Source organism: Capra hircus, chromosome 11 (genome assembly GCF_001704415.2).
Source record: "Capra hircus breed San Clemente chromosome 11, ASM170441v1, whole genome shotgun sequence".
Lineage (NCBI taxonomy): Eukaryota > Metazoa > Chordata > Mammalia > Artiodactyla > Bovidae > Capra > Capra hircus.
Window position 1 is genome coordinate 92,459,971 of NC_030818.1, and position 19,586 is coordinate 92,479,556.

Genomic DNA, 19,586 nt, shown 5'->3' on the forward strand with positions numbered 1-19,586 from the left:
ATGTGTAGTTGACTGTGTTGAGTCTTGTGTAGGAGTGCTTTGGAGCCAGACTTGGGCTTCAATCCAGTTCAGTCTCTCATATTTGCTACACAACTCTAGGCCTCTGTGAGCCTCACATAACTCATCTGAAAAAATGGACACAACAACAGCTACCTTGCAGGGTAGTTGACAATCGAAGCAAAAAAAGCTCCTAGAGTTATGCTCATCTTAAAGAAAGTACTCAGAATACGCTGGCTCCCTTTCTGGTTTCCTACTGATCCCATCAATAAGAAGTGGCATTATTAGCTTTGGAGTCCAGAAGAACTCATTTCAAATCTTAGTTCTGCCTTCAACTGTGTAACTACCGGCAAGTGACTTAGCAGCTCCAAGCCCCAGTTTCCTCATCTGTAAAATGGGCATAAGAATAGTGCCTACCTTAGTCCATTCATTCATTAAATACTGAATGCCTCCTGTGCCCTAGAGGCTCTTCCAAGCTTCCAGAAATACAGGAGTGGACTAGACAAAGTCCTTACCCTCATGGGGCTTACACCTGAGTTGGGGAGACAGGAGCAAGTAAAGATAATGGGATGTGAAATGTTTTGCATGGTATTTGATACATAGTATTTAATGAAAGTCATCTTTGTAGTTCTTCACGAGTTCAAGGAAAGATGAATTTTCCCCGAAAGTTTAATGAAAAATGCAGCAGCAGTGGATCTCAAGAAACAGAATCATAAAACTTGGAGGAGCTGAGTTGGTCTTTTCATAAGATCCCAGAATGTCCGATCTGGCAGAAAATCAGGAATTTATTTGGTTCAGCGCTTTTCACTATGAGATTATTTTGAGGGAAAGCACTGGGGAGATCAGATTAGATCAACTTTTATCTTTTTTACATCCTGGGGTTCCCATGGGAAAAGTATATATTTATATCTATACATCTATCTATACTAGATTAGTAGTATATATACATATATATACCATATATGTATGTACCCTATATGTATTCTACCATATTCCCTTGTGGCTTAGTGGTAAAGAATCTGCCTGAAATACAGGAGACCTGAGTTCAGTCCCTGGGTTGGGAAGATCTCCTGGAGAAGGAAATGGCAACCCACTTCAGTATTCTTGCCTGGCGAATTCTATTGACAGAGGAGCCTGGTGAGCTACAGTCCATGGGATTGCAAAGAGTCAGACTGAACAACAGCACTACTAATCTAATGTAACATCCACTTTGCACATTAGAAACAGGAAAACCTCTCTCCAGTTTGGTGGCAGAGCAGGAAATGTCAAATGGAGAGAGAGAAAACTTTTCAATTATGTGATACTCTCCACCCTCCAAGTCATTCAATCAGCAATGATGTGTTGCTACTTACAGGGTGCCCTGGGGACTCAAAGATACCTTGTCCTTCATCCTTCACCTCCAGAAGCTTCCAAAGCAAGCTGGAGAGAAAAGGGCCCTGAGCCATTCATTGTAAACTCAGGTAAAGCCTCCAACCTACATTCCAATGAGAGGGAATTATCTCCTGAGCCCCAGAACTACACATCCATCTGCATCCAGAGTAGTCCCAACTTGGAGATCCCACACCCCTCACATTCAACATAACCAAACTCACTATCTGTGATCGGCAGACTCTAAGACAGTCCCAATGATACCACCTCCTGTATTCATACCCTCTTGTAAGCCCCTTTCCCTGAGAGTGGGCTGCACCTAGTAATGTTCTTCTAACAAACAAAACAGGGCAGAAATGATGGGATATCATTTCAAATATTAGGTTATATAAAAAGACTGCGGCTTGCATCTTGAGATGCATTCTCTTACTCTCTTGTTCCTTCAACACTAAGGGAAGCCAGCTTCTGTGTTGTGAGCTGCTGGATGGAGAGGCTGAGATGGCCTATGGAACTGATGTCCCAGCCGACAGTAAGGCGGACGTGAAGCCTGCCAATAGCCATGTGAGTAAGCTGGGGACGGGATCTTTCCCCTGTAGCTTCAAGAGGACTGCAGTCCTAGACAATATGTTAACTGTAGCCTGTGAGGGACTTTGAGCCAGCAGCAGTCAGCCAAAAATCTCTCCTCCCTTCACATCTAGCTGCTCACAGGCTCTGTACATTCTACTTTCAAAACAGCTTTCTAGACCTGGCCCAATCTCCCTGGTCCTAGTCTAGATCAAACACGCACCATCTTTCACCTGGGATACTTTAATACCTTCCCCCATTCATTTCCCTGCTCTCAAACTCACCCCTCTAATCACCTGGCACAAAGGGCTCCCAGAGTAATTTTTCTAAAATGCAAATAAAATGTTAGGAACCCTCCACCTAAAATCCTGGCTTCCAGGAGGAAGCCCAAGTTCCAAAGCATGTCCTGCAACTCCCTCCATGACCAGCGTCTACTCCCTCCATGACCAGCGTCAACTCCCTCCATGACCAGCGTCAACTCCCTCTATGACCAGCATCTGAGTCAAACTCCAGCTTTATTTGATCCGACTCAATGCTGCATGTCTTGGGCTCTGATCGTGCTGAACTGTCAGTGATCCTGGGCTTCCCAAGTGGTAAAGAATCCGCCCCCAACGCAGAAGACTCGAGCTCAGTCCCTGGGTCGGGAAGATGCCCTGGAGAAGGAAACGGCAACCCACTCCAGTATTCTGGCCTGGGAAATCCCTTGACAAAGGAGCTTGGCAGGTACAGTCCACAGGACTGCAAAAGAGCTGGGTGTGACTTGGCAACTAAACAGCAGATTGGTAGTTCTAGAATGCCGTTCTGCTCTCTGCCCTTATACTCTTCTACTTGGAAGACAACTTTATTTATCAAATATTTATTGAGCAGCTACCAAATGCTCCCTAGTATTCCAGGCACTGGGGATAAAGCAGTGAAGAAGACAAGGTTTATTTTAACTCCTGCCTCTTGGAGTTTACATTCTAGAAGAGAGACCACAAGCAAGTAAATATCTATGACCAGGTAAGAACACAGAGTGTGCACAGTGGATGGAGGGAAGGGCTTGGAGGTCAGGAAAGGCCTGGGATTTGTGAGATTTGTTATCCTGTTGTCTTCTGGTTTGCACCGTTTCTGATGAGAGGTTTTCAATTATCCTTCATTCCTCTGAACATAATGTGTCTTTTCTCTCTAGCTGCTTTTAAGATTTTCTTATTGTCACTGATTTGACTTTGATAAGCCTTGGTGTGTGTGTGTGTGTACACATTATTGTATGTGTGGCCATTTCTTCAAATATTTTTCTGTATCTTCCTTGTCTCCTCTGCTCAGGAAACTCCAATTACACAGATGTTAGACCATCTGATATTGTACCGTAGGTAACTGAGGGTCTGTTCATTCATTTTTCCTGTCACTTTCCTCTGTGTTTCATTTTGAATATATTCCATTGCTATGTCTTCAAGTTTGCTGATCATTTCTTCTACAGTATCTAATTTGCTGTTAATTCTAATCCAGTGAAATTTTCAATACAGATGTTGCAGCTTCTTCCATTTGGTTCCTAGAAGTTCCATTTGGTTCTTTTTCATAGCTTCATTTCTTCCTACAGTAAACTATTTTCCTTTAAACTTTTGTACATAGTTGTAGTAGCTGTTTCAACATCCTTTTTCTATCAGTTTCATTATTTCTAATATTTATGGGACTGTTTGTATTGATTTTCCCCCTTGGGGAATATCTAGTGGCTTTTTATTGGATACTGGACATTTAATGCTCAGTATCTGGATTTTGTCTTCTTTTTAAAAAGTGTGAAGGTTTTAGGCCAGACCACCTTACCTGCCTCCTGAGAAACCTGTATGCAGGTCAAGAAGCAACAGCTAGAACCAGACATGGACCAACAGACTAGTTCCAAATTGGGAAAGGAATATGTCAAGGCTGCATATTGTCACCCTGCTTATTTAACTTATATGCAGAGTACATCATATGAAATGCCAGGCTGGATGAAGCACAAGCTGGAATCAAGATTGCCAGGAGAAATATCAATAACCTCAGATATGGAGATGACACCACCCTTATGGCAGAAAGCAAAGAAGAACTAAAGAGCCTTTTGATAAAAATGAAAGAGGAGAGTGAAAAAGTTGGCTTAAAACTCAACATTCAGAAAACTCAGATCCTGGCATCCAGTCCCATCACTTCATGGCAAATAGATGGAGAAACAATTGAAACAGTCACAGACTTTATTTTCTTAGGCTCCAAAATCACTGCAGATGGTGACTGCAGCCATGAAATTAAAAGATGCTTGCCTCCTTGGAAGAAAAGCTATGACTAACCTAGATAGCATATTAAAAAGCAGAGACACTACTTTGCCAACAAAAGTCCATCTAGTCAAAGTCATGGTTTTTCCAGTAGTCATGTATGGATGTGAGAATTGGACCATAAAGAAAGCTGAGCACCAAAGAACTGATGCTTTTGAACTGCATTGTTGGAGAAGACTCTTGAGAATTCCTTGGACTGCAAGGAATCAAACCAGTCAATCCTAAAGGAAATCAGTCTTGAATATTCATTGGAAGGACTGATGCTGTAGCTGAAACTCTAAATCTTTGGCCACCTGATGCAAAGAATTGACTCATTTGAAAAGACCCTGATGCTGGGAAAGATCAAAGGCAGGAGGAGAAGGGGACAACAGAGGATGAGATGGTTGGATGGCATCACCAACTCAATGGACATGAGTCTGACCAAGCTCTGGGAGTTGGTGATGGACAGGGAAGCCTGGCATGCTGCAGTCCAGGGGGGGTCACAAAGAGTCGGACACAACTGAATGACTGAACTGAACTGAAATTTTTAGGCAGTCAGTTATTTGCTGATTACATTGATACCTTCCAGCCTATTATTTAAACTTTACTAACCCACTCCAGTGTTCTTGCCTGGAGAATCTCAGGGACGGTGGAGCCTGGTGGGCTGCTGTCTATGGGGTCACACAGAGTCGGACACGACTGAAGTGACTTAGCAGCAACAGCAGCAGGTTGAGTCTAGAGTAACTTTCGTCCCAGGGAAGATTCAATCCGTTAGGACAGAACTTCTCTGCAGTCTCCCTTGAATGTGTCCAGTAACCACCAAGTACTCTCCACACTGACTCTTTGGAGCTTGGACTTCTCCTTGCTCTGTGTGAGCTCCGGTTCATCTTCTCAGTTCCCTGGTCATTCTTTGCCCAACTCTGTGGATTAACCCTCCACATATGAATAGCCCAGCATTTAGCAAAGGTGTACAGGGATTCTCATGCAGGTTCCTGCAGCTCTTTTCCTGCTTGGGTCCCTCCTTTAAAGAACTCTGCCCACAGAATTCCAGCCACCTTGGCATTACTAAATGCTTATCTCCATCTCCTCGACTCACTGAGGTCACAGGGCTCTGTTTAGGTGCCTCCCACCCCCGCCCATGTCTTGGAGAGTGCCCCCAGACAGATGCTTGCCGGCTTCTGTAGACGCTTCTCGGCTTTTGTTCCCCACTTTCCTTGGGGATTACAATGCCGAGCTATCTATGGTACAAAATCTGAAAACACTTCTTTCGTGTACTTTGTCTGGTATTCTAGTTTGTTTTCAAAAGAAGGTTAAGTCCAGTCTTTGTTACTCCATCACAACCAGAAGCCAAAGACTCAGGAGGTGATGTATGAACAGGGACTGAGTGAAGTGAGCAAATACGTCATTTGAAGAGCTGAAGAAGAGCGTCCCAAGCAGAAGGAACGGCAAGAACATAGGCCACTTCTGACGAACAGCAAGGAGTGAGAGGGAGGGAGACAGGAGATGATGAGGTCAGACAGAATGGCAAGGGATAGATCATGTAGCATCTTGCGAGCCATGGTAAGGAGCCAGGATTTTAAGTGCAATGAGAGAGCCACTGGAGGCTTTACACAGGGAAGTAATTTAATCTGACATGTTTTAAAAGAATCACTTTAGCTACAGTGAGAAAAATAGGCTCCAAGCAGCAAGGGTGGGAAAACGAACATCAATTAGGAGGCGATTGCAGTGATACAAGTACAGGATGACGGCTGTCTGGACAGGGATGGAAGCAGAGGCGTTGGTTAGAAGTTACACTGGGATTTCCCTGGTGGTCCAGTGGCTAAGACTCCACACTTCCAACGCAGGGAGTGCAGACAAGCGGCCTTGTCTGTGTTCTCCCATAATCCTGCACATGTCCCCCCACGGTGCTCACGACTCCCACGTGGCACTGTTCCCCACCACACCGCACACCTCTTAGGGGCAGGACTGCAACCTCGCCCACACCACATGCCCACAGCTAGCTCAGGGCTTGTGTCAGTGGGCGGCCAGCATATGTGTCTTACAGAAGGGAAAAAAAAGCTTACATGTCAAAAGTGGTCGAGGAAGGCTTTATGGAGAAGGTGGGATTCAAGCTGTACCTTGCCAGCACTAGATTTTACAAGAGAGGAAGAAGAGAGCGTGGCAGAAGAGGGGAGAGCGTGACAGAAGGGGCCAAGCCAGGAAGGAACAAAAGGGCAGGATGGGGGAAACACAGAGGATGTCCAAGAGACAGGAGTCAGCTGTGTTTGGCAGACTCGCGTGGATCTGGGAGGAACGGGGAAGCAAGGCTGGGGCCAGGCTGGGAGGCAGCAGGGGTCAGGACCTATTTCTCAAACTGTGCTCCTTGGAACACCAGTGTTCCATTAAGCTGGAAATGTGACTTGCTTCCTGGTTTCCCCCTAAGTTCAAGGCGCTTCTTCGTAGACCAGTTTAAGAACAACTGTTGTGACCAATAGCAAATTATATGACCTTATTTATTAAGTGATTGCCCCCGCTGGGTAATTTTCAACTCAATTTTCTCTCACTCAGTCTCACAACAACTCTGTGAGGCAGGGACCAATATTCTATTTGCAGATAAGGAAACTGAGGCAGAGAAAAGTTAACTTGCCAAGCTCTCCAGCTGGAGCTGCTGGAAGCAGGAGCTGGGGTTAGCTCAAATCCAGGGCGTCTGAGAACTAAACTCAAGCCCACATGTGAGTGCTGGCCTATTCCTTCCCCTCCTTCCTGAGGGGTGTCTGGGGCTGATGGTGGTGGAGATCAGAAGAGCAAAGAAGGGAGAGAAGAAGCACCTTAGCACTCACAGAAGGTGCCTCCTCCAGACACCGAAGGGAAAGGATCACAGCCAAGGAGAGAAGTGGACCCAGAGCGAGAGGAAGACAGAAACCCAGCTGCAGAACTGGGATAGAAAAGTTCGCGAAAGCTGAGCCGGAAAGCTCTCCCCTGCGTGTGTATTTCTGCCACATGAATCGTCTAGACCCAGACGGGCCTGACCCTGTAAGCCAGGGTCACAGAGCTGCCCTCCAGAAGACTGACAGGGGGAAATGTTGCTGGGGGCTGTCTGGGCAATGACAGGGGGACAGGCCAGAATGACAGGGCAGCCACGTTCCTAGGCAACAGATTACAGGAAAGCTGCCCACAGCCCAGCCACGCCAGCCCCTGCTCCGGGCCTCACAATTTCCCAAGTAGTTATTGTGGCTGTGATTGGAAAGGGGTCACAGTCACATGTTTAGGATAAATGTAATTTTGTTGGCTTAGAGTGTATGTTCTGGAATGCTGCAGTCTGGGCCCGGCCTGGCTACAAGCAAAACGGGCATCCATGACAAAGAAAAAATGTATTATATATGCACAAAACGTTATAGTTTGCAAAGCCCTTTATCATCTTGATCTCATGTGAGTTAGACGACAGCCCTGTGATGTAGGTGAGGAAACGGAGGCACAGAAAAGTCAAGCAGCTTATATAATGTCACACAGCAAGTCAATGTCAGAACCATGTGTTGTCCCCAAAGCTTTGGGTTCCAAGTTAGTTCAGGTGTTTGAGACCTAAACTAACAAGGGTTTCGACAAGTGATGAGGAAAAAGAAAGCAAGAGAGGACTCCAAGGAGAAAAAGATACTATTTTCTCAATCACTGTGAGTCTGAAGTGTAGGTTAAAACAGATTTCAAGTTATCTAATGCTTTGTGAGTTTCCCTGGTGGCTCAGTGGGTAACGAACCCTCATGCAGTTCAGGAGATGTGGGTTCGATCCCTGGATCGGGAAGATCCCCTGGAGAAGGAAATGGCAATTCACCCCAGTATTCTTGCCTGGAGAATCCCATGGACAGAGGAGCCTGGTGGGCTACAGTCCCTGGGGTTGTAAGAGTTGGACACGACTGAGCAGCTAAACCACCACAATGCTTTATACCACATCAAAGGATTTCCCCTCATTCCTTCACACTGCTCCCAAGATGGCAGGTAAGGAGGAGAGTGTAGGTGACTCACAGAGAAAGAAACAGAGGCTCAGGGTGGCGAGGAAACATGCCCACGGGGCCCCCAGCCGGGAAGAGGATGAACTCCTCCCGGAGGGTTGCTTCCGGCCCTGTGCTCCTCTCCCGACCCCAGGCTGGGCAGCACTCAGCATGGTCGAGCAGTAGAAAACGCTTACGGGCCTGTGGTTCCATGCGCCAGCTGTGCTCTGTCCAAACCAGCGGCTCCCTCTCTGTCTGCCCTCCAGCTGGGGCCCTGGTTCCACCCCATGGCTGCCCCGTGCCGCTGGTCCACAGCAAGACAGGCAGAAAAACCACGGCCCTGGCCCTCCACCCTGCACCCTCACTGTGCCAGGGCTCTGTGGCTTGGCCACGCACGAGGGCCCACATGACGCTCCCAGAATAGCTGTCACTGTCGAACAGATGTGACCACGCAGTCCCCTGGGATGACCCCTGCATGCCTCCACGTTGCAACTTTCTCCTTCTCCCTAACCTTCCAGTGGTTCAAGCCAGGATTTGTTTCCTCTGGTCCTGCCTCTAAGTTGTGCCCACTTCCCCTTTCTAATGCCGTAAGCCTGAAGGCTGAGCTGGACATCCTGCCTGGGGTCCAAAGGCTGAGGTCCAAGTGCCTAAGGACAGATTTTGGATGACAATTACCTCCACCACCACCACCCCTACCCCGCCCCCAAAACTGACCACTGCCTGAATGCCCCGCCAAAGGCTTCCACCAGCCTTCCCGGAAAGCCTGCTGACTGGTTCCCACTACCAGGGTAGCCTCTCTCGATCTGGGGCTGTATCCTGGGGCCAGCCTCCTCTCCTGCTGCTGAATGAGCATCCTCTCCGTCAGAGATGCCGCCCCGCTGCCTCCCCCTCCCCCTTCCTGTTCCACACTACCTGCGTCTCTCCTGCCACAGCCTTTAAAGGACTAGAAACTCAAATGTTCAGTGATAGAGGAACCAATGAACAAAGCGTGAGTATTTACAATGGGATGTACAGCCGTGCAAATGAAACGAAACCAACGACCTACCTCCATGCAGAGCCGGAAAAGAAAGTGGCAGAAGACTATGTACATGATTGCAGTGCTTTCATGATGCTCAGAAACAAGCAAAATGATATATTCCTTAGGGATATATTTGCATATAATAAAAGTATTTTTTTTAAAGCAAGGAAATGATAATGAGAACATTCAGGACGATGGTTACCTCCGGGTGAGGAACGGGATCAGGGAGCAGCACCATAATTGGGGACCTTGGGTTGGGAGGTAGGTTGGAGACGATGGCTTCGTGCTTCTGCTTCATAGCTTACACACATGTTCCACGTATTCTTTCTTATATACTAACTGCTTCAAGATTAGATCGAGGGGGTCCCAGAGGTGGTATTTCGTATCATCTGCTCCCTACCCCGATTCACCTGCAGGAAACTGTCTGTCCACCAAGCACCTGGACGCCAGGTCCCCCCTACCACCTTCACGGCAGAATAACCTGGAAGGATGCGCCACCCCCGTGTCCATCTCCTCCCCGCCCACCGGCTGACCCAGTGCTCCACACATCACCCTGTCCCTTACTGAATGGCGGTGCCCAAGGGAGTCTTCTCGGGCCTCTGCTCACCCTGCAGCGTCTCACGGCCCCGTGACCATCTGAACACTGTTGCTCCCCATCTCTCTCCCGCCCAGCCCTCTCGCTCCTGTACTCCAGGATCAGATGCCCAATGTCCACCTAACCTCCCCACTTGGATGTCACACAGGCCTTTCAAAGCCATGTTCCAGTCCAACTCCTGACCCCTGCGCACAAGCCTGGCCCCCTTCCGGCAGCTTCTCTCCATCCATCCAAGCACCTAAGCCAGCCGGAAGTCGGTCTGGGTTCTCCGCCTCTTCCCCACCACAGTCTCTTCACTGTCCCCCAGCCCCAGCCAATCACCAAGTCTGGTTGTTTGACCCTTTCCATAGTTCTCACATGGGCTTCCCGCAAAGCTCAGTCAGTAAAGAATCTGCCTGCAATGCAGGAGATCCGGGTTCGATTCCTAGGTTGGGAAGATCCCCTGGAGAAGGGAAGGGCAACCCACTCCAGCATTCTTGCCTGGAGAATCCCATGGACAGGGGAGCCTGGCGGGCTACAGTCTATGGGGTCACAAGAGTCAGACACAACTGAGCGACTAAACCACCAGCACCACCATGGTTCTCACATCTGTTCTCTCGAACGCCACCAAGCCCTTCACAACCCAAGCCAGCATCCTCTCTTGCTCGTAGGAAAGCACCCAGCTCACTAGCTCCCCCTACAACTCTGCTCCTAGTCTCCCCTCAGTCTGGTCTTCACCCTGTGGCCAGTTTGGTCTTTGTCACATGCCAACCTGAGTACATCAGTGCCCGTTGGGCACCCTCCCGTGGACCCCACTGCCCTCAGCTTTCCAGGACATATCCCACTGACCTCTCCCACCTCAACTTCCTCATCTCCCTCCATGTCTCTGCTCCAAACCCCACCCTCCATCCAGACTCACCTCTGGGGCTGCAAGCATGTCCCCCCCAGGATGCTTTGTCTCTCCAGCCCTCTCCAGTCTCACCTGCTCCATCTAACTCTTACTCCAGGTCCTAGTTTAACTGCTGCTACTTCTGGGAAGTCTTCCCAGACCACCCTCGTTCCCACTCAGAAAGTGTTAGATGGCCCCACAATCTCACAGCACCTGGTATGTTTCCTCTCTTCCAGCACTCGTGACACTTTTATACTAATGGCTTTTTTCCTTTTTTTCTGGCCATTCTACACAGCATGTTAGATCCTAGTTCCCCCACCGGGTAACGAACCCAGGCCGCGTGCACTGGAAGCGTGAGTCCTAACCACTGGTCCACCAGCGAAGTCCCTACACGAATTGCTCTTTAACTTATTCGTCTCCCACAAGAGCACAGAGTCTCTGCATCAGCCAGCAGGGACCTGACTTCCTGTCTCACTAGTACCTCGAACAGTGCCTGGCCCCTGCTAAGCAGCTGGTGAAAACTGCAGGAGGAAAGGATTAATAGGAGGCACTGGGGCTTTCCATACTGCTCATTTGACTCTTACAGGCATCCTTTAAGGGAGGCTTACTCTTGGTCTCATTTTACAGGTGAGAAAATGGAAGGAACTTGCCCCAAGTCACACAGCCAGCAAATAGAAAGCAGCAAGTTGGACCCTGCTTTCACACCAAAGCCCATGCGGGCAACCATCCCTCCACCCCTCTGACCACCCCGCCCCCATCCCTCACCCCACAGGAGACCAGGGAGCCCTCCAAGGGCCCGGTCAAGGCCAAGAACTCCGGCTGGGAACTGGCGCTGCTTACCTGGAAGCAGGTGGGGCCCGGCCTCCCCGCGGGGATATCTGACTGGTAGAACACCTTGAGTTCTGGAGTCAGGGCAATGACGGTCTTGATCACCAAGGAGATGATATCGGACCAGACCTTCTTGATGTCAACGCCCTTGGAGGACAACCTATAGAGAATGCTAGAGAAAGTCCTCTTGCTGCCTGTGCTAGTACTGTCCGAATGGATGAAGTTCCCACTGTGGATGTTCAGGGAGTAGTTGGTCAGATGCATGAAGATGTGGTGGAGGTTTTTGGGGCTGGGCTCCTGGTACGGCTCTGTGCAAAACCGAGAGAGCCCGTCTTTGGCTATGTAGATCTCTAAAGGCTCTAGAGACTTTAGTAGGACGTACAGACGGATATCGAACTTGAGTTTGTCGATGAGGAGGGGCTTGCAGATGTACTCCTGGACCACCGCCGGCCTGCTCTGGAGCGTCCCTGACAGGCGGATGTCACTGGGGTCTTTGATGAGGTAGATTCCGTCACCCTGGCAACCACTGTCAGGTTTCACAATAAAAGTGGGCTTCCAGGAGGGGTCCCCATCTTTCACCATTCGAACCTGGGGGCAGAAAAAGGATGGTTAGCACCATATTGTTGTCCTCTCTGGTCCCCGAGACACAGCAGGACTTGGCAAATGGTGAATGAGTGATAGAATGACCCCACCTATGTAAGGACTCACTCAGCGCCTGCCAGAGAGGTAACACTGTGCCAGGTGCTGAGACAGGGACCCCCAGATTGCCCCCGATCTTGTCCTCCACAGTGCAGCCAATTTGCAATCATGAGACCGGGGTTCCAACCGCAGGTATTAGCTGGTTATTAGCTATCACCCTGAGCAAGTCCTGATAGCTCAGTTGGTAAAGAACCCACCTGCAATGCAGGGGACCTGGGTTCGATCCCTGGGTTGGGAGGATCTGCTGGAGAAGGGATAGGCTACCCATTCCAGTATTCTCGGGCTTCCCTAGTGGCTCAGCTAGTAAAGAACCCACCTGCAATGTGGGGGACCTGGGTTCGATCTCTGGGTTGGGAAGATCCCCTGGAGAAGGGAAAAGCTACCCACTCCAGTATTCTGGCCTGGAAAATTCCATGGACTGTATAGTCCATGGGGTCACAAAGAGTCAGACACGACTGAGTGACCTTCACTTCACTTCACTATGTGTGGGGACTATATGAGGCATTTTACAGAAGTTATTTCATCCAGCCCTCACAGAACATATGGTTGTTCCCTTTCCATAATATAGGAAACAGGGAGCGCAGGCCTGGAAGTCAGATGGTCTGGGCTCATATCCCCGCCCTGGTGCTTCCTGTGTGACCCCATGCAAGCTATGTATATTATCTGTGTCTTCTCCATCTGTAAAATAGGAGCAAGATTGTTCTGAGGATTAAACGAGATAACACATGCAAAGGATAAAGCTCACTGAAGCTGACACACAAAAGGCAGCCATAAAGCCTGGTGTTGCTGGTTGGTTGTTTTTTCTTGTGTGTGTGAAACTTTATAAGAAACTCCAAAGTCTTTATTTAAAGCGATTATAGCATTGCTGTTTTTTTTAAAAGATGAAGTAACTTTCTGGAAGACTGAGGGGCAGAAGCGGGATTGGAACCTGGATCAAGGGCTCTGAGGTGTGCACACCGTCCTCTGTACTTCCGCGCCTCAGTCTCCTCGTTTTAAAAATGGGCATGTAAAAACCTTCCCCCCCTGGATCACCGTAAAGGGGAAATAAACTGAAATGTGCACAGGGCAGAACGCGCCACCACAGAGAGCTCGCGCACGGGAACCGTGAGTTTCAGCTTCTGTGTCTCTCATTAGGTTCATCTGATAGTCTCACTCAATCCTTCCATCTGTTGAGATCTTTTGAAACTAGATTCTGTCATCCTAAGATCCGCTCTCCTCCCAGCTCCAGGTCAGCAGGACACCCACATAATTACCCGGGGCGCTTGACCGGCACAGACACTCAGCCTGGCTCTGCACCACTCACACACATCCAGTTTCCTCCAGACACTTGTCTGATCCTTGAGAGGTTTTCACCAGGGGAGGGGAGCTGGAGGAAATCTAAAGGTGGATCTGGTTTTTCGTTGTTGTTTTTAAATTTTTAATTTTTTTTTAAAAAAGGGTTTTTTTTTTTTTAATGTGGACCATTTTTAGTCTTTATTGAAATTGCCACACTATTGCCTTTGGGTTTTTATTTATTTGTGGCTTTGCTGGGTCTTCTTTGCTGCACGGGCGTTTCTCCAGTTGCGGCGATCAGGGGCTATTCTTTGCTGAAGTACATGGGCGGCTCATTGCGATGGCTTCTCTTGCTGGGAGCACTGGTTCAAGGGCACGAAGGCTTCAGTAGTTGCAGCGCGTGGGCTCGGTAGTTGCGGTTCTTGGGTTCTAGAGCACAGAATCGGTAGTTGTGGTGCACGGGCTTAGTTGCTCCGAGGTATGTGGGATCTTCCCGGATCAGGGATTGAATCCATGTCTCATGCATTGGCAGGCAGATGCTCTACCGCTGAGCTACCAGGTAAGTCCCCTGCCTCTATTTTATCCTTTGGGTTTTTTTAGCTGCAAGGCATGTGGGATCTGCACTCCCTGATCAGGAATTGAACTGGTATCCCCTGCCTTGGAAGGCAAAGTCTTAACCACTGGACCACCAGAAAAGCCCCTAACTGGCGAATTTGAAAGAGGGAGCCACTCTCTCTGCAGCTTCTGGCTTGAAAGAGCCCGAGGGTGAGCTTCCCCTCCTTGCTGAACCCTAACAGAGCTGAGCCGGCGTGCCCCAGCGCTGCTCTCGCCTGGCCGCACACCTTTGCTGCGTAAGCCCAAGCCGGGACATCTGTGCTCTGGGTTTTACTTATCTCTCCGACCAGCCTATATTTCTAAGTGAAGCTTTTGCCAATTCCTTGGCCACTATCAGTTACTCCGGGCTTGTAAAAGATCGTTAACAATGGAGGAAACACTTAAAGCCTTAATAATGGTCCACATCCATTGTTTCCCCCTCGTCAGCAGGATTCGAGAATGGAACTTCACAGGAGATCAATGCTGGCCTCCCAGGGCCTCCACCGAGCCTCCCTCGCAACAGTGACCTTGACGCTTATGTAGTTATTTAATATTCATCTGAAGCATTCATACGTTTGGCCCTTTACAGTAAATATAAGTGTGCTGGAGAAATGGCAGTTATGGATCAAGAAGTGAAAAATGTCAGGTTTGCACTGATGGGTAATTTTTCCCTCTGGAAAGCTTTTGCTATGCTGAAGATACTAACAGTTCAATACATTATTGGCCACAATATTTTCTCCTTTGGATTCACTGTATATGCCTTAAATAAATTAAACTACATGGTCAATAGTCTCTGTCATTCACTGCATTACTGAATATTTCTTCTGCTCTTTGCCAGAGTAGTATCATACAAATCAAGATTATTAATACCAACAGGACCACGGAACCTTTAGAACTGGAAAGATCCTCGGAGATCAATGGCACCCAATCCTCTCATAATTCAAACGGAGCAGTGGAGGCTCAGAGAGGTGACATGCGTGGCCTTGGGTCCCCTAACTGGCTATGGGGATGGTTAGGATGAGAACTGGGGTGTCCCAGGTGGCGCTAGTGCTGAAGAACACCCCAGCCAACGCAGAAGAACTAAGAGACGCGGGTTCTATTCCTGGGTCGGGAAGATCCCCTGGAGAAGGAAATGGCAACCCACTCCAGTATTCTTGCCTGGAGAATCCCATGGACAGAGGAGCCTGGTGGGATACAGTCCACGGGGTCACACAGAGTCGGATGCTACTGAAGCCACTTAGCACACACAGGATGGGAACTGAAGCCTTCTGACCTCACGGCAAGTTCTCTGTGCCACCTTTATCTCTGACTAAAAAAGGTCTCTTTTTCCCTGAATGCTATTGGAAAGTTTCTTTTAATATGGCCACACACTGAAGAGTCTGGCCTCTGAGCTTGGCCTTCTTGGAACTGTCACCATAGATCCTGAGTTTGCCAGGCCTGCCTTAGTCCCAGATCTTCTGTCTGAGCTCCTGGCTTGCTCCAATATAGGCACCATTTATGGGAAAGCGTCATAGCTGTTCTGAATGTCATTCCCCAAGCCATCAGACCCCTTCAGTAACTTCTATTTTAAAAAGAAAAAAAATTTTAGAAGTCACATTCACTTTCCTCAGAGGTTTTACTCAAAGGTGACCTCTTCCCCCCAGTTATTAAAGTTATTAAAGAATGAACGCATTGGTTCTTAGCAAGAAGGCATGGACCAGAATCTAAAGATAGTCTATATAACTAGGCCCCAGGCCCAGAAATTCTGACTTAATAGATCTGGGATGAGACCTGAGCATATATGTATTTGAGAAAAAGCATGACAAGTAATTCTGGTGTTCACTCTCTTTGAGAATCACTGGGCTAACGTGAATTAAATAAAAATGCAATCTGGACCCTACATACTGAATGAAGTTTTACTCATTAATGCTAGCCAGAATATGAGAAAATCTTGCACTTGGACTACAGCTGACGGTATCACCAGTTTCACCCACACATGCCCTTGCATGTGAAATTCATTATCTTGTAACTGTGCACAGAGAACTGAGAGAGATGTGCAGAGGGCACGGTGGCCAGATTGCTAGGCACTCATTGGCGCTATTGAAAATTTTATGTCTTTTACTGCCCCCTAGTGGATATTTAAGAAATGTGACCAGGAAAGACTCGCCTCCTGGGCCCCCATTCAAAATGTGACTCTTCTTAGTCATTTGGCCACCTGGTGCAAAGAACTAACTCATTAGAAAAGACCCTGATGCTGGGAAAGATTGAGGGCAGGAGGAGAAGGGGACGACAGAGGATGAGATGGTTGAATGGCATCACTGACTCAACGGACATGAGTTTGAGTAAATTCCAGGAGGTGGAGATGGATAGGCAAGATTAGTGTGCTGCAGTCCAGGGGGTCACAAAGAATTGGACACAACTTAGCTACTGAATAACAACAACAAAAGCACTCTACAAAATGCTAAGGGTCGATCCCTGGGTCGAGAAGATCCCCTGGAGAAGGAAATGGCAACCAGTATTCTTGCCTGGAGAATCCCATGGACAGAGGAGCCTGGTGGGTTACAGTCTACAGGATCACACAGAGTCAGACACGACTGGAGCAACTTAGGACCCACGCACACAGCTTTAAAGAAGCACCACCACAAAAAGTTCCCTCTGCACTACTCTCAAGGTGAGCTCATGCTTTGAATGAATGAAATCTCCAGAACGCCATGGTTAGCCAAGGTCATACTCGGTTCTCATACTGTCTGTCCCTTTAAAACACTTCAAGTGTTCTCCCTAATACACAGATGGTTAAAAAGTCTCCCTCAGTTAAAATTCTCTGTATAAAACTTAGACTTATGGGCAACATGAGTATGAAATACAGGAGATACATACCAGGTAAAATTAGTGATGTTTGCATTCTTCAAGGTGGTTTTTTGTTGCTGTTGTTCTTTTCCAAACTTACCATTAAAAAAAAAATACCAGTAGCAGCAAGTGTCTGTGAATATATTTTCATAAGGGATAGCTCTTGGCAAACAGATGTTTGTACGCCCATGTTCATAGCAGCTTTATTGTCACTAGCCAAAATGTGGGAGAAACCTGAGTGTCCATCAACAGATGAATGGATAAACAAAATGTGGTATGTACATACAGTCAAGTATTATTCAGCTATAAACAGGAAGGAAATTCTGACATACACTATAGTGAAACTTGAAGACATTGTGCTAAGTGAAATAATCCATCACATTAAAGGAAAAAATACTATACGGTTCCACTGTATGAGGTACCTGTATGCTATGCATGATAAACGGCTTCAGTCGTGTCCAACCCTTTGTGACCCCGTGGACTGTAGCCCGCCAGGCTCCTCTGTCCATGGGATTCTCCAGGCAAGAATACTGGAGTGTGTTACCATGCCCTTCTCCAGGGGATCTTCCAGACTCAGGGATGGAACCCGAGTCTCTTACGTCTCCTGCGAGGGCAGGCGGGTTCTTTACCACTAGGGCCACCTGAATCAGGTATCTAGAGCAATCAAATTCAAAGAGACAGAAAGTGAAAAGGTGGTTACCAAAGACTAGGAAGGAGGACTGGGGAGTGACTGTGTAATGTACACAGAGTTTCAGCTTGGGAAGAGAAAAAAGTTCTGTAGATAGATGATGGTTGCTGCTGCTGCTGCTGCTGCTGCTGCTGCTGCTGCTAAGTTGCTTCAGCCATGTCCGACTCTGTGCGACCCCACAGACGGCAGCCCACCAGGCTCCCCCGTCCCTGGGATTGTCCAGGCAAGAACACTGGAGTGGGTTGCCATTTCCTTCTCCAATGCATGAAAGTGAAAAGTGAAAATGAAGTCGCTCAGTCATGTCTGCAGCCCACCAGGCTCCTCCGTCCATGGCTATACACTAATATGAATATACTTAACACCACTGAACGGCACACTTTAAACTGGTTAAGATGGTAAATTTTATGTTACACATGTTTTACCACTTTGAGTTAACATTTTTTCATTGAAAAAAAAAAAAAAAGGAATAGTTTTTGGTGAGTTAGAAAGAGTACTGAAGTGAGAAAATCTGGATTCCAGTCCCAGTTTAGTCAGGAAACATCTGACTGCGTGACCGTAAGAAAGTCACCTGACCTCCTAGACTGTGTGGTACTCACCTATACAATAAAGGGGGTCACGCTGAGGTCCCTGGCTCCCGCCAGCTAACAGGTTCTGAACAATGATTTATCTTGACATCACCCAGTGGAAGGCTGTGCTACAAACACGCGAGTGATGTGAATTAGACAAGGATGGCTGATGCTGGGCTGCGGTGATCAGTGCACGGGGATGATCTACGGGAGCAGGAGCCGCCCCCGCCCCCCATGGGAGATTTGTGATGCACTTGAGGGAGTCGGCTGGGCAGCAGGGGGACTCAGGCTAAACTATTTCAAGAGAGAAATTCAGCCACTGGAATACCAAGCCACAAAACATTATTAGCAGCGAGGGACAGGTAAGAGGACAACTGCCGAAGAAATACTGTGTCTGCGATAGCGGGGACGTCAAAGCCAGTGAGAGCGGTCCTCTGTCACTCGGGTGGATTTGCATCCAATCTTAGCAACCGAGACCCCTGGTGTCACGGGCACAGGGAGCAGCTTGGCAGCAAAAAACAAGGCTTTGGTAGACAAGCAGATGTTATACAGTACATGCCGGGCGGGGGCAGGGAGCAGCCCCTTCCGGTCTCAGCCAACCCATCCTCACGTGGCCAGGGGCAGGGGTGGGGGGTGAGGGGGGAAGGAGGGGTGCAAATTTCTCCTCCCAGTGTACCATGTACCAGGCAATTTCTGAGTCAGGAGAGGAGGCGGCGGTCTGCAGCTAGGTTACTGAGGGCCAGGCAGGAAGGGGCACGGTGGAAGGCAGCCAGGTAAGGCCCAGAGGAAGAACAGGTAGAGTGGTGCAGCAGCGGGGTTTAGAGAAGGCAGGAGAGAGCAGGATTCATCCCAGTGGCTGGAGAACAGCCAGCGGGTAGAGTGGGGAGTGCCCTGAGATTTTCAGGGGCCAGATCACCCGGGCAATAACATTAGCACACACCTACAGGGATTTATTATGGTCAGGTGCCGTTCTAGGTACTTTACCTGTATCATCTCATTTAACCCTCAACAACTCTATTTTACAGATATGGAAACAGAGGCCCAGAGAGGTTAAGTAACTTGCCAAAGGTCACACAGCCAAGTGGACGTGGAACTGAACACAGTCAGGCTCCTGGGCTTATGTCTAGAATGGAGTGTGGGATGTGTGTGGAAAAGGGCAATGGAAGACGACCAAGCCTGGGGAGGAGGCGGGGCCTGACAGGGAAGGGTCCTGAATATCATTTGAGGGGAGTTTGGATAATGTTCTAAAGTGATGGTGAGCCACTCAAGACCTTTGAGAACTTAATCACACAACTGAATTCTGTGGGTTCTGTGGGGAAAAGCCCCCTGGTTGGACTGGAGGGGACAGACATGGGGTTGGGGGGACAGAGAGGATGAGCCTGAACTGATGCCAGCAGTGGAGTTAGGAGGAAGGGGAGAGGTCTGGGGTCGTCAGGCCCCATGATGATGTGGAAGCGTCTGCAATGGACCAGGTTACACAGGG

The 19,586-nt window shown here is 48.5% G+C and overlaps 1 protein-coding gene across 1 annotated transcript in view; it reads right to left on the bottom strand.

The window, feature by feature from the left end:
* Positions 1–19,586, bottom strand: part of TTLL11 (tubulin tyrosine ligase like 11) — a 264,768-nt gene that overhangs the window by 148,377 nt on the left and 96,805 nt on the right. The window contains exon 4 of the mRNA XM_018055721.1: positions 11,471–12,046. Within this exon, the coding sequence (XP_017911210.1) occupies positions 11,471–12,046 (576 nt within the window). The remainder of the gene's footprint in view (positions 1–11,470; positions 12,047–19,586) is intronic.